Genomic DNA, 16,212 nt, shown 5'->3' with positions numbered 1-16,212 from the left:
ATGAAACAAGTTTTAAATAGTTAAAAATCTCTAAATTTCAAGGGTTTTCTTATTTTGTCGAGTCGTTGCCGAGTCATTGCCGAGTCCGAGCCGAGTCACGAGTCGAGTCAGCCTTGCCGAGTCAGAGCCGAGTCCGAGTCTAGGAACTATCATTGTGTAAGCTATATTTTGTATTCTTCTTTAAAGTTTGGCTTTATTTTTTAACCATTTTGGCATTAATTTGTGTTATAGGTTGCTGAGACCCGTTTTGCATCAAACACAATCGTCTTAAGACGACTTGTGAAAGTTAGAGTGGCACTATGCAATATGGTGATCAGCAACAATTGGACTGTATGGAAGCAGAGTAGCAGTGAGAGGGCAGGAAAAATTAGGGAGAGAATATTGAATGAGAAATGGTGGGATCTTGTTACATATCTCCTAAGTATCACTGAGCCCATTATGCGTATGATTCGCTATACCGACATGGATAGGCCTTGCATTGGTGAGATTTATGATGGCATTGACTCAATGCTTGAAAAAATAAAGTTCACTATAAATGCAAAAGAGAATGACCCCGAGGAGCAATTCTTCAAAGAAGTGAAAGCAATTATTGTAAAAAGGTGGAATAAGATGACCACTCCTTTGCATCTTCTTGCCTATGCATTGACACCAAAGTACTATAGCAATCAGTTTCTTGATAAACCAAGAAGGATTCCACTATGGAGAGATCTAGAAGTATCTGATGGGTACAAGGCAACATTTCTTAGACTATATCCTGATGATTAATTGCGAGATATTGTTACAAATGAGTTCATAGATTTCACAAATGGGAATGGTCTAAGTGTTGAGGCACTTCGTCATAGATCCAAGAAGGATGCTCATAGCTGGTGGTACTTCCATGGTGCATGCTTCCAACACCTACAACCCCTCGCTGTAAAATTTTTATCACAAGTTTATTTATAGTTTACTTTGTCTTCATAGGTTGCTAGTAATTTTTAATTTTAATTTTATTAATGTATAACTTTAATTGTTTACTTTGTCTTCATAGGTTGCTAGTTCATCTGCTTCAGAAAGAAATTGGAGCACATACTCTTTCATCCACTCAGTAAAGCGCAACAGGTTGCTATCAAAAAGAGCGGAGAATTTAGTATATGTGCATTCCAACCTACGTCTTCTTTAAAACAAACAATGTGACTACACACAAGGGGAAACGAAGATGTGGGATATAGAGCCAGAGCATACTGATTTGGATGCTCCCGCTTCTCAGCTTCTTGCATTGACACTTGATGACTTGGAGGGCAAGCAAACTTATAGCGCAAGTGCAAGTGGCGTTGGCTCATCTAATGTCAATGTCAATGATGAGAAGGATGAGGAGGAGGAGGAGGATGATGAATTAGCTGAGCCATTTGATGATTAAACTTTATATTGTTGAAAGTTGAAACAATGATACTTGATTATTTTGTCATTTTGATATTAAACTTGATGTATATGATGCTATTATGGTATGATCATGATGCTATGATTACAAGTTTATGTTTGTTATGTTGTTTATATGATGCTATGTGACATGCTAATCTTAATTCATGTTTACAGGCTGCACAAATATTAAAATATATATATATATATAAATTTTACATGTTTTTGTACTAACGAACCCAAACCCCTTTTCAAAATTTTGCTATACCAACGTACCGGTTCTTCGAACCCAAACCGGCAAGCTAGCAAAAAAAGAATTCCAAAGGAGTGAAGAAGCAGTTGTGACATCAAGGGTACATCCCAAGGCACTATCAAGATTCAAAACTGAGAGGAAGTCAACATCTACACCTTGCACCTTCATGGCTTTTAGCATTCAGATATTCAAGAGGATAGTTTCAAAAGAGTTAATCAAAGTTAGAAGATCAACTTGAACAACATGATATAATTTGAAAACACGCCTTCATCATCATCATTGAGCGAGCTTGAGAGTATCAAGAAATATTGCTCAACACTCTTTCATCATGACGAATCCATACACAAGTGCAAGTTGAGGTGGCATACTAGTCACCATTCCATCAACCAGAAGGTTCCACATCAGCATGTCCAAATTCAATGAACCAAGCTCATCATATGGAGGTACAAGCTCCGAGATACCTACCCCCATTTTCTATTGGTTCACATTCAGCATTGAATCTAAATGTAATTTTCTCATTGGCTAGAGGGAGTTGTTTTAACAAACCCTAATTAGGGTTTTCATTGCAAAATCTTGGTCATTGATGGGGTTTGATCCTAGCCACTCATTGTAATGAGCTCTCTATATAAAGCTCAAGCTCTTCATTTGTAAAGGTTAATAGAATAGAGAATGGTTAGTACAGAGAATTAGTGAATAGGAGAAGAATAGAAAATAGAAGATTAATAATAGTTAAAAGTTAGATTATGAGAAGCAAGAATTGTTGTTAAGACTTGTAAATGAAGATATTTTTCCTTGAAGTTATGGTGAAACATGTTATTTCAACAAGTCCCATGGTTTCTACTTCTCATTTACTTTCATGGAGGAAATTGTTGAATGCATTTGCGCGGAATCCATTTAGTCCATACCACTAGCCTCTTGTTGATTGTAAGCGTGCTTTGCGTGGTCAATTGCAATTATATGAGCTTAACTTCAATTGTTATACATCCATTGTTTATGCGTTAACTTGAATGGTAATCAATGTTTGATGATCATGATTTGAACATCTTTGAATTGCACCTTAGAAGATTGCACTGAGCTTGTGTCAAATTGTTATGTTTGATGGTGAGACCTTGCCCAATAGGATTCCATCGAATCATTCACTCTTCTCTTACATTCCTAGGAGTAGCGTAGTCTTCCTAAACCCCTCTCTTTTGCTCTTTTTTAATTCTCCACGCAAGTAGATAGAATCTAAGTTCTAGCAATTCAAGTATTCAATGTAAGTCCCCTTGTGATTCCAACATTATCACATCAAACCATTGAGCTTATCCACACGTCGTGACCTGACATTGAGGAACCTTGGAGTTATCTCAAGTGATCCTTGTGCGAATCTTCAGCATTTGAGAGACTTTGATCAAGACAGGATAAGATACTTTTGGGTATTTTATTATGTGTTCGCATGTGCCTAAAATACACATCAATAGGTCAGAACAAAGGAAAAGCCCTAAAAAACTTTTTTTGTTTGAAATATATTTTATTGAAAAAAATCTATGCCTTTACCTGTGTGAGAATAAGGTGAATTTGAATAATGTTTTAATGATGCTTTAAAGTTCGCCGAATTTCAAACTTCATGGTTGAAATTCGAACAACCCCAAAGCATTCTTGAACAAATTGGAAGAATGTTTTAGTTGATTAAAACAATTTTCTAGAATTTTGGATTTGCACAAAATTAGTTCATTTTTTTTCTTTATTTTCAAGCATATAAATTTATAAAATCATTTCAAATTTTATAAGCATGTAAAACTTACATATTTTATTGCATTGAATTGATTAAATTTATGTATATTTGTTTGTTGATTGAAACTTAGATGATTAATTGTTATACAAATTTATTTGAATCAAATTTTTTATTATTTTTTTTTATAGTGTTTATATTTTAGAGTTAAAAGATGTTATTTTTGTCAAATTCATTAATTCAACTACCATATTACTATATTACATTTCAAATTTTCAAATGCATTTAAATTTTACATGATTTAAAAAAAATTGTGTTGAAATTGTTGTATTTTTTTAAACACTGTTTTTTTGTTTTTAATATTTATCAATATTGCAAGTTAATACTCAAAGGCATCTAACTACATCAAGTTTGTGCTCAACAAATGGAAGTTATCCTATTGGAGCTAAATCCCATGGAAGCCATGACCCCATTTGGAGATATGTTGTAGTGGAATCAATAATAGTGATTATGATTTGTACCTGGTGCTCGAAGAGGCTTAGTAGAGGCATCAATCACCTCAAAAACCATCTTGTAGGCATTCCTAATTTCAATTTCAAGTCATATGCAATGGCCCCAAAAGAGGTGAAACTAGAGATGATGGCACTTGCATCATTGGATGCAAAGAAATTGGAGAGGGCTAGGGAACAAGCAACAACCATAATACAACCACTGTTCTTAATTTTCCAATAGAATCCAACGTAGATGTGACAATCATTGTGGAATCTAGTTGTGATTCATGCATATATGGCAAATTTATCTCATCTAGCTTGAGTACAACTCACTCTTAGCAGCTTTTTACCTAGAAACATAAATGGCGCACAACCTTCATTGGAAGCTAGTGGAACAAGGAGTCACACAAAGAAGCAAATAAGGCATGTGCAACTTTTTGATTTGGATGGCATCGAGCCCTATAGTGATTGGACCATGTGGGATAATGAGCCCTCCTTGTTTACAAAGGAAGAAAATGTTGATTTCAAGAGACAAGCTATGGACAATATGGTTGTAGCAAAAGTTGGATTGTCACTGGATGACATTGATGTGGCTAGAATCATTGCCATCTAGCAGTTTGGTGATGCCACGAGCATAGTCTTCTAGGCGAAGTGGGAAGCTACAACCAAGTGTGGGGACTAGACCCTCAACAGCTCAATTTTTCATTGGAATGAAGAAGACAAAATTGTAAAAACTTATAGTTTTTTACTTGCCTAGATATTCAATTCAAGATGACGATTTTTAAAGACGAAGATCATATATTCATAATAGTTATCAATTATCTATAATATCCAACTCCTTGTGATGATCATCATAAAAATACATTTTACACTTTTTTAGAATGTTTTAGAAGCTTGAAAGAGTGTGAGCATAGATGAAGCATGGAAGTATTGGAGGGAGAGTTGGAGAAAACTGTTTCCTCCATATATCAATCATTTTTGCATCATAAGAGATTGAATAGAAGTTTTGCAAAAATTGAGTTGGTTAGGGAGGAATAGTTTTTCAGCATTCAAAGAGGAAGGTTAAAGATTTGGAATCAAACCACTCATTAGACCATTGGAGGATTTAGGATCTTGGTGATTGCCTCTTTTCTTAGGTTACAGCTAAAAGTTTCAGCAGCAAGAAGTGAGTTCTCTATTAAATTTATGTATTTTCTCTTCAGGAAATATGGGTGAATCCATTTCCATTGGAAATGGGTGTTCCCTTGTTTTGCTGAAAACATTTGCATGACAAAAGATTGTTTTTAATGGGTAGGAATAGGATTTCAATATTTATAAAAATATGATTTGCATGTCATTTTTATATTATTATTGCAAAATTAAGATTTGGGTTATATATAAAAATGACCTCTTTCAAAGCCTATCAAATAACCTTTTTGAACAAAGCCAACCCTTTACTATTCCAAGTGATTTAAATATTTATAACGAGCATATAGTATATTCCCACACACACATACAAACACTAATCTCCTCCAACAAATATTTTCAAAATATTCTTTCACATATATTGATGCCCTCATGAATATGCCTCCCATAATTTTGCAAAACTCAAGAGTGGCAAGTAGAGATAAATACTTCTAGTTAGTATTGAAGCAGATGATCTATCCATTAAAGCGGATAATGAAAGGGTCCTATGTCTCTGCAAGCAGATAATTATGAGAGAAGCGAATCTGCATTCCTTAGGCAAAGAATTTGGAAGGGAGAATGATTTGTATATACCCAGGGATCATGAGACATGCTACCCATAAGGTTCTACCTATGTTCATTACAAAACTATTGTTGAGGCAGATTTGACCATCAAAGGTATTAATGGAACAAATTTTAATGGTAGAGAAAGTTTGGTATGCTTGGCTTTTCCATCAAAGGCAACAAAATTATCCCCTATAGATTATAATTTATATCCAATGATTATCTTGCTTCACCCGCTGCTGCCTCAAGCATGAGCCTAAGATGTTGAAGGCTTGTTGATGGAGGGATGGAGGATTTGACATCTAATGAGTAAGGTTCTTGCAACTCCAATTTAAATGATCATGATTTTTGTGTGGCCAGCAATTGTAGGCTTCTTGGCGAGACAACTTCTCATGGAACAATTGCTTCTATTACAAACACTAAAGCATTAGCATGTAGCTCATATCCAAATGCTTTTTCTACTCCCCAATCCAACAACTCCCAAAATGACTTAGAGGTTAAATGTTCCATCTTTTCTCCACCTAATCCTCGATAGGCCGTATGGGGATAGGTGTGGAGGGCTCAATATAGGCTACACTAGCAAGGGCATGGACATTTATGCAAAATCTCCAAATAGATTCCACAAATCTCAATGGATTCAAAGGTTGCTAAGAACGAGAATATTTGTGAGGCCATGCTCTAATATGTAAAATTCACATATTTTGTCCCAAATGGGCTAACCTCCATGAGTGGATTGCTTGGAGTTGGAAACATTTCCTAGAAGGGGAGTTGATTATTTATCCGTAGCCTAGAGGGTTCTTCAATTTGGAGTTAAGGAGCACATTTTAAGGTATGGACCATGGACCATGGACCATGATGAATCATTTTCTCTATTTCAAATCTTGGATTCCTTCTCTTGACCCCCATAGTGACTCACTCTCTTTTGGCTTAATCTGGATCAGATTGCCCTATTGACACTTGAAACATAATGATCCATGGACTATGAATCTGTGTTGTAAATTCTAATCTTATTTATGCTGTTTGTTTTAGTTGAAACTGGACTTTAAACTGAGAATATTCTTCTTAATAAAAAATAAGAAATTATGTTTGAAATTTAAAGTGTCAATATTCTTTTTTTATATCTTGAATGAGTAGCTTGAGAACTTAGTGATTTCAATGTTATCTGCATTCAATTCCAGATTTAAGTTATCAAAGTTATAATGCATATTTAGCCTCTTTCATTGTTGGTGTTGAAATGTCAGTCCCTACACAAGCGTCTAAGAATATAGGAATTGATTGTTTCATGATTTTCCACAGAAGAGACGTTATGTTCCCATCATAAATTACGTTATGACTCCTAATTGCAGGCCATAATTCAATAGATTGTGCTTCACTTCTAAAAGCACTTTATAAAATTTTCAAAGAACAATCTATAAATTTGCAATTAACACTCCTTAACAATTATCAGTTTCAGTGATTTGAGCCCCTTCGAGAATTATTGACTTCCAATGACTAGCTCATACTAATATTTCTCTTTACAATATAGCTAGTAATTTAAAAGTAAAAAATCACGAGACTTTTCAAACACAGCAATTGCAAAGTCACCATAAAGGTGCACGTCAATCCCATATCCTATACCACAAACTTAGAAGGCCCAAATTCTAATAACTTAAAAAATAAAATGGTAATATAGCGGAAAGTCAACAACCGACCGCAACTATATGTGTCTCAATTTTTTGGTTGATTTTTCAGGAAGTACCAAAAGTCTATAGGTCAAGAAAACAAAGAAAATGCAAGGCCTCAAAGAGTGATTTTGTATACTTCAAATATTTAACTACAATTCCAAATTTAAATTTGACTGGATAAACAAAACCCTAGAGGGAATCAAAAAAGAAAAGAACTCAACAGACTTCTTTGTGTTGCTAAAAATAAACATTAGCTCCAAAGAATGACTAGATGACAAATACCAAACTGAAATGGATGAGAAGCTATCAAAAATTTACAGTAAGAGTCGTATCATACCTGGTGATAAAGGTTGAAGAGAGCTGGAAAAGTCTTTTTTTTAGCAAGGTCTCCAGATGCTCCTAGTACTACTATGGAGAGGCAACTACTTTCTGATGTACTTTTTAGCCTTTGGTCCGGAGAACTTGCTGATTTAGAACCTTCCTCTAAGTCTACTGTACGAGAACCCATTTTTCCTAGTTGGTGATCTTTTAAATTTCCACTAAGCACAGAACTTAGTATTCCTTGTTTAACTATTCTTCAATCGTCACCTGCATCAATAATTCACTGAAGAATTAAAAGCTTCATAAGCCAAAAATTCCTTTAAGTATTTGAAATCATTGAGAAAGTAAACTATATAAGTTCTCTTATCCTACCTGTTCAAGCATGATTATTATAGAGCAGCCAACAAAATAATATAATACAATATCTTAAACTGCTGTAGGAGAAAATGGGTCAAAAATGGAAATATATTGATTTTATGCCACTTATTGACTCATATTCACCCCAACATTTTCACTTAGAATGATGATCAGATTCACAAAATTGAAAAGATGACATGTATGAAAGTGCATTTATAAATTTATTTCATCATTTGACACATTCTTCATGGTTATCTGATAGGTTTTTACAAGTGTAATTTTTTTGAGATGAAGATTGCAAAGCATTTTATATCAAGAGTTAAACCACTTAGAAGTTGGTTATATCCATTAGTTTGACTATTATTATTATTACCTTTCCGGGTTGGTGCCTAAATTTGGGCATTCGCAAAGAGATGCTTTAACCATTTCATAGACATACAAGCAGCCCCAGGATCCCATTCCACTGGCTCAAGAGTATTGAAACATCTAAAAATGCCAAAATGAGAAAAAGAAGAAAAAAAAGGAGTTATCTAAAATATATCTATTACACTATCCTTTCATACAGCAATCCCAATATCAATTAGTTTCCTCCAACCAAATTGCACTCTCATTTTTCAGTATCATTTATTGATCTACATTTTTATAAACAATCTAAAATCTGCATATTGTGCAGGGCATTATATTATATTATTATAGCAGTATCTGTCACAAATGATTTTTATCTTTGTCAATATTTTTTCGAAACTTCTCTTACCCAATCATAATATTTTATAGATAATGCATAAGTATACACAAAGTCAAAGGAAATTTTAAAATTCAAGACAGAATAGTCTCTGAGGATTTTGATATTGGATCTTCATTTGCAACTTGACCGTGTATGGACTCCTTAGTTGTGAGACAGACAAAGTATTTAAGGAATATCTATTCAAAAGATTTCTTTTATGCTAAGGGTACATGGAGACCTTATAGGATCCAATTTTTCTCCTAGGCCAACCAGCCTTGTCTCAATAGTACTTGTGGAGTGAGCCTACTAGGGATGAAATCAAGACTTCAACTTTGTGAGTGCCCCTTGCCTGTCAATCTAGACCGATGAACTTATTCTGAAGCTTATTTCAATGTAGAGGCATGCTATAATATTACCCCTTAAATTGCATGACATCACCCTTCATTTCTATAGATAAGGCCAAATAGTGTAAAGAACACATAAGCTCTTTTCATACAATATAAAAAGAATACTGTAAAATTATCTCATCTTCTTAATTTTCTTATTTATTTTTGCAAGTCATTATATTTTTCCAAACAAATTTTATTATCAATGCAAATGCATTGTCACAACTCATTTTATTACAGCATATCATTGTGTGTATGTTCACATAATTAAAGTTCAAATCATTCATAGAGGGATACAAGTAGGGTTGTAATTCAAAAGGGGACCATCATCAACCATTCCACTAAATTGCATGTCCCAAGGAAAACCTTATCAATAACTTCATTAGTTGATCAATTCTAAAAAATCCAATGGCAAATTTTTCACCACTAGTGCACCTAACTCTCATCTATTACTTACACAAACAAGCTTCCATCAAACAACCTCCACTCTTTCTAATGAATGCAAGGGCCACCTGTACCCTTTTTGCCACTTGAGGATTGCAGACGATTTCCCTAGACATAAATGATACGATTAACAAATTCAACTCAACCACAAGCAGTTGTAATGACTCATTAAAAATTGGAACAAACAATACCAATATCAATAGTTATTGACTCCAAGAATTGTAAAATCAGCACATATATCAATGAACTCCATATGTCGTTTTGTTCACATCTCTCTAAAATTTCATTGTGAATTATAAAAGTTGATTCCATTTACCTTCTATTCACAAGTCCCCTATTGATGATTGTGGCCTCAAAATGCAACAAAGCAAGTTGCAATATCCCTTGCAAATGATAAACAAGGTTTTAAACCTTCCCCACACCATTTTTGAACCCCACATTAGCATGGATTAAATAGAATTTATTCGTATTATTGTAATCTATTTGCAAAATTTTAAAAGGATTATCAAATTGCATAATCCTTCCTCAAAGATGGTTTCATAAGAATGTATGGTTGCATAGGAATATGTCCTCCCTCTAAGATGGTTTATGATAGTGTTCCATGAGGATGCATCCCTCAAATTCCTATCATTTCTAGGATAAAGAAATCCCCAGGATGTGAGGACTGGAAGAAAACATCCTCTCATGCTACTGCCACCACTACCAATAGATAGGGGAAGTCTACCTTAGAGAGAGGATGTTTTTGAGGCCCCCCAAATTAAGAACTCCAAAGAAATGTCATGATGTCCCTAGGACTCTTGAGGTACTTGTTATCATCTCTTAAATTCACCAAAAATGCCCAACTGTCCTGCAAGTCAAAGCTGATTTTTTTCTTTTTTTTAAAGAATAATAGACATGTTTTATATTTAAGCCACTAAACCTAACGCTACAAGTTTATGGGCCCCACCCACACCCTAAGCACTAACAAAAAGCTATAAATTAAGATCCCAGCCTTACTCCAATCACTATCTAGTTTCTACAACATTGAGCAAGGTTGCAAGTTGCAACAACAAGCTACAAGGGTGATGCTCCAAACCCAGCGGCAAAGTTATTCAATATGAAAATGAAGAATGTAACAAATGATATCATTGGCAAGTTATCCTTTGCTAATGACATTCCACTCCACTTGACTCGCTCTCAATACTATACAGAGGTTGTCACAAAGATAATAAGAGCATGACCATCATATGTGCCACCATAGAAAACAAAATTGAGGACAACAATCTTGGATAAGAACTATTTCAATATTAATATTATAATGGAGAAAATGAAGGTCACTGAGGTCAATGGTGGATGCAACATGGTCATGGATGGATCGATGAACATAAGGCAACATCCACCCATCAACATAATGGTCACAGCTACTAAGGGCATTTACTTAGGGTTGTTTATTGTTCAAGGACTTGCAAGGATGTTGATAATCAATTCCAAATCCTTTAAGATGCTATTGAAGAGGTTGGGCGAAAGAATGTGATGCAACTAGTGATAGATGTGGTCTATGTGTGAAAAGTTGCAAGGATGTTAATTGAGGGCCCACAAAGATGTTTATACTCCTTGTGTGCATTCAATGAATGATGCACTCAAGGACATGGGCAAAATTTGTTTGATCAATTAGGCATTGGTGATGCTAGGGATGCGCAAATGTTTATCTACAACCAACACACTTTACATGCACTATTCATGATCTTCGACAAGAAGGAATTTTTGAAGCGTGTAGAGACTAGATATGCATCACACTTCATTCTCTTAAAGAGGATGCTTGAGTTTTAACAAGCATTGCAACTAATGGTCATGATAGTACAATGGATTGTACTTCATTCCAAGCCAAAGCAAGGGAAGAGGGTGGAAGTGCTGAAAAATAACATTTTTGGACTGATGTGAAATACATTGTCTCTATCATTGCTCCAATCTTCATAGCCATCAAATATGGGGATGCTAATGCACCTAGCCTTGAAGATGTGTATGAGTAAATTGACAATATGCTTGGTCAAATGAAGGCATTGTACAAAAGAACGACCCCACATTGCAGTTCTATCATTAACATATTCAAGAAATCATTCAATCAAGGTGGGAGAAGCTCAACACTACCTTGCACATGGTTGCCTATGCATTGAACCCAAAGTGGTATGAGAAAAGGCCTAACAAAGTTACCCCTATGCAATATGTTGAAGTGAAGGCGAGGTTCATGAAGGCTATTCAAAAGATGTACAGTATTGAGGATGCCTCCATCATTCTTACTAAGTGAACAACATTTGTCATTCTTAGGGTATATCTAGAAGAGGCCAAGTTTGGATAGGGAGACTAAAGCACAGGAAGACCCAATTCTATGGTGGAATGTGCATGGGCATTCTTCTTTAACAACCATACTAGTCATTCATATGTTGTTTAGGTTTCTAGTTCTTCCACTTTTTTAGAGGAGCTAGTCTACTTATGGCTTCATCCACTCTAATAAGAGGAAAAGTTTTGTCTTTAGGAGGATAGAGAAACTTGTAGTTGTACATAGCACCTTGCATCTCATTCACCATAGCACAATTACATACAAGGAGATTCTAGCAGCCTAATGGGATGTAGAAATCCTGTGCATTCAGCACAAGTTAATGATGATGCAACATAGATAAAGTTGGTTGGTGTTGGTTTGGAGGAGCTTGACCTCAAGGAGTCTAAATGTCTGAGTGATAATGATTTTAACATGGACTTTGGGGAATGATTAGAGGCATTGAGCGAAACTGATTGTATTTGAATTTTGAATGTAATTATCATCTTGAATATAATATACTGATTTCAGCATCTTCATTGTTCAATGCAATGTGCTTAGTACTTCAAATTTTCATTTGTCATTCCTTATACATTTTTCTATAACTAATTTTCAAGTACTATATATATTTGATGCAATGTTGTCTTCCCGCCATCCCCAAATTTGGGCCCTTGGTCCCTTTCATCCCTGAGATCCAACCCCATCTCTTGTTGGGTGAAGTCATTCTTTTGACCAATTTCAGTGCCTATTAAAGGACCCATTAGATGCCTATATCTTCTAGACAACTTGCCTTGTTTTCATGAGTTAAAGACTACGGATTTTGGTTCACGAACAGCCTTAGCTATGAGAGAAATCCTATTATTGCTTACAATGAGCACCTCATTCATTTGGATGGTCCCATGGTTTTGGTACTCTTAATGGAATACCATGTTTCCTTGATTCAAATAGATTTGCTTCCTTTAGAGTTAGGGTGCATGTGTGATTTGGTACAAGTTACAACCTCGATGGCAAGTCTTTGATACATGAAATCACTGTTTTCATATCTTTCATCAACTCCCAATTATTGACCATGTTATTTTGAATACCAGTCTCCTCGCTATCTCCCCACCCCATCCCCTGCCTCCCTCCCTGAGGAAATTAGTCCAATATTCATCACACCACCATACATTGCAATTGTTATGTCAAAAATTAAACCAACCACATTTCCTACCTTAAGAATGAGTACTACTTGCCTTCTAACCTCATGATCAAGTATGACTTAGCTCTATTTCTTTGAGAAATCCTTTCTGCAAACGATTAATTGCTGAAAACTAACTTTTCCTCATGGTTCTTGCCCCATGATTTATTAGTTTGTGAAAAACATGAAGCTTTGCACTGTAGCATCCACATTGTCAATCAATTTTATACGCTTCAAGTTATCATTGAGGAGGTCCATTAATAGTATTTGAAAGTATTATTCTTTTTTGTGTGCATGAATTAAACCTTTGAATTTGCAACCAGACATATATTTCTAGAGGTTGTGTAATATTGACATCTCTGAGATTTTTATACTGTTACAGTTATGTTATATGAGACAATTTTTGCCCCATTTTGGACTACTAATAAACTCTGACTTTGTAAAGATTCAACTTCAAGAGTATCATTGGAGTAAATAAGGTGTTATCTTTAGCCAACTCTCCTTAAAATCTGTATTGACGAACTTGAATTTTTTCTTAGACAAATTTTTTGTTGATGATGGTCGTCCCTTGCATCATGAACGTAGATTATTGTACTCTTTTTCACTGAATCTATCATGTGTTCCTTATTGCTCATTCTTTTGAGAGTTTGCAGAAACAGCTAGATACTATTTTGAGTTTTCCCTGCTTGTAGCTAATCCTAGTACTTTTAACATCATCATCTTGACGACCTCGAAGAATACTCTTTCCAAGTTTTATTTTTCTGATGAAGGTGATTCTATGAATTTCACAATCAATCATGCCTGCATGAGGGTTTAGTTTACAAGTCTATATCTCAATCTAAAACATGCTTCTCATTCATTAAATTGCAAAGCATATACACCCCTTGAGGTAGTGGAGAGCAAATGTTTTCAGGTACATTGCTAGAATACCCCTACAAATTTATGTCTCTTCAACATAATTATTAAACAAAACGTTCTTTATAGGTCAGAGGTTTGGGTTCCAAGCCTGGAGTTAGTTCACTGGGAAATTGGATTTGATTTGGAAAAATCGGATTTAATTTTAAAAAAGCCAAATAGAAAAGATCGGATTTTATATTAGAAAAGTCAAAGATAACATCAGATCTGATCCGATCTGATCAACCAATCCAAGTAAACTAAAGAAAGGTGTTTGACATGGTCACGTGTATTCATTTTGTCATTTCTTTGTAAGCAGCGTTCTCAGACATTCCTTAATAGCAGCAGACTTAGTTTCTGCTAATTGTGTATCTCATTCTGCATATTAATACAAGCTCTTTTATTTATCTGATTAAAGAAATCTGTTTAGACTATCTCACTTCAGCATCATATCAGCTGTTGTGAATGGATTGTTTCTTAGTATATTGTCAAAACCAGATTTGTTTCTCAGACTCTCTTTCTCTTGAAAGCATTCCCAGTCTCTTTCGTAACCTTACAAACTCAATGCCATAGACGAATCAACTACAGACTGGGAATGATATCGTTATCAATCCCTTTGCTCTTCATAGAGTCATCTCCTTGATTACCCTGGATGTACTTTTGCACGTTACAATTTCAACTGATGTGCAGCTTTATTTACAAATGTGAATGGCAGAGACAATTTACTACTTTGTTTTGAGATAAATGAGCTATTTGGTGCAAGACACAAGAAAAATACATTATCATAATCTCTCTACCATTGCAAAATGGCCCTAATACTGTAGTATGTAGTCATTGTCACAAGAAAAACACTACTAAGAAGGTTGCTCTGAAATGGCCTCTAGATACATTTTCCAAATAAATTTATGAAATTCCCATCTTTTAGCTTATTCAACGGACAAATTTTAGCAATAAACTGCTTTTTCTTCGGTTCAATTCACTGCAATCCCTTAACTTTTCAAAAAAGTTTTTTCTTCTCTCTGATTCAGGGCAATTACTTAACCGAGATCAATATAAAACAACCGACAAAGTGATAACCCTGGCATCAGCTAAATTGCTACAACCAATCACAATTGACTCTTCATTGCACTACATATGCGATAATTGTGATATACAGACTACAACAAATGAACTAGATTTCAATATCCCTGCAATTTTTTCGCAATTATTAAATTTTTCTATCCCCCGTAACAAGGAGCATGCCAAATATTCTCAGCCAGCTGTAGCTCTTGGATGCAGGAGGTCCCAGGTTCAAATCGCGACAAGAATTTTCTTCAACTATTCTGGCATGCACTGCCTATAACACACAAATGCTCGAAAAAACCGGTCTTTATTTTTCTATCTGGTCAGCACAATCAAACCCATCTTTATTTTTCTATCCGATCAGCACAACCAAACCACTATATTTTATACGAGAACTCATTGGACGAGACGAGCCTAATTAATTACTTAATTGCGACAATGTTGCAAATCCAAACCGTTTACCCTGACTGAAAAATGGCTCAAACAAACTTTTTGCGATAACTACCAAGGTGGATCAGGCGGAAAAAAACTGATAAATTACTCAATGCGACAATAATTTAGAGCAAATCGTTTACCCGGGCTTTAAAACTGGCTCTCAAAAAAATCTAACTTCCGATGGCCTTGAACTTGAAAGAATTTGCTTTGGAAAATGTAATGAATCAACAATAATCCAAATTCCGAAACGAAAAGGCCAAGATTTCAATTTTCCGGTAAACTTACCAGAGAATGGCTTGCACAGACTCGATCCGATGATCTCCTCAATCCAAGAAGCCGATTAAGTGAACAATTTCCCCCGGAAGTCCATAAACAAATTTATAGGTATCCTTTTCGACACCTACCTCTGTTGACCACTAATCGTCGTCCACTCAGGTCCCTGATTTTACCGTCAGTTCCTCTTGAATTGTAATTCTACAAACAAGCTGCGCCGAATTTATTTCAACGGCTCTTGCCTTCCAAGCCACGAACATTGCCGACTGATGACGGATCCATGACGGCTCGAATAACGTCACAAATGATATGTCTCGGAAGCACTGGCCGTCTTCCTGGCACGTGCCTAGGTACGGAAAATCCCTTGTTTTTAAGGCTTCCAGTCACAAAATCCTGGTATCGCACACACTTGCTTATATGGATTCGGGATAATTCTGAACTATACGCGTGGCCCGTAACAGCGTATGTACTGTGTACTTCGTAGAAAAACTGACATATACGTGGCAGTTGACGCCGTAAAAATGACATTCTGTCTATGCGGCACTCATATTGTACCATGGACAGTATTTTTTAATTAATTAATAATTAATAATTAAAACGTAAA

The 16,212-nt window shown here is 35.3% G+C and overlaps 1 protein-coding gene across 1 annotated transcript in view; it reads right to left on the bottom strand.

Annotated features, from left to right (window-relative positions):
* The window catches only part of LOC131033386 (glucose-6-phosphate 1-dehydrogenase, cytoplasmic isoform), a gene marked incomplete at its 3' end in the record, with an annotated part of 55,822 nt that extends 39,832 nt beyond the window's left edge, over nt 1-15,990 (bottom strand). The window contains 2 exon segments of the mRNA XM_057964610.2: nt 7,580-7,830; nt 15,621-15,990. Coding sequence (XP_057820593.2) covers nt 7,580-7,750 — 171 coding nt within the window.
* Between the last annotated feature and the right edge of the window lie 222 nt (nt 15,991-16,212).

The sequence above is a fragment of the Cryptomeria japonica genome, chromosome 7, assembly GCF_030272615.1.
Source record: "Cryptomeria japonica chromosome 7, Sugi_1.0, whole genome shotgun sequence".
NCBI lineage: Eukaryota > Viridiplantae > Streptophyta > Pinopsida > Cupressales > Cupressaceae > Cryptomeria > Cryptomeria japonica.
The sequence above is the reverse complement of the archived record's forward strand: the minus strand, read 5'-3'. Positions and strand labels throughout refer to the sequence as shown.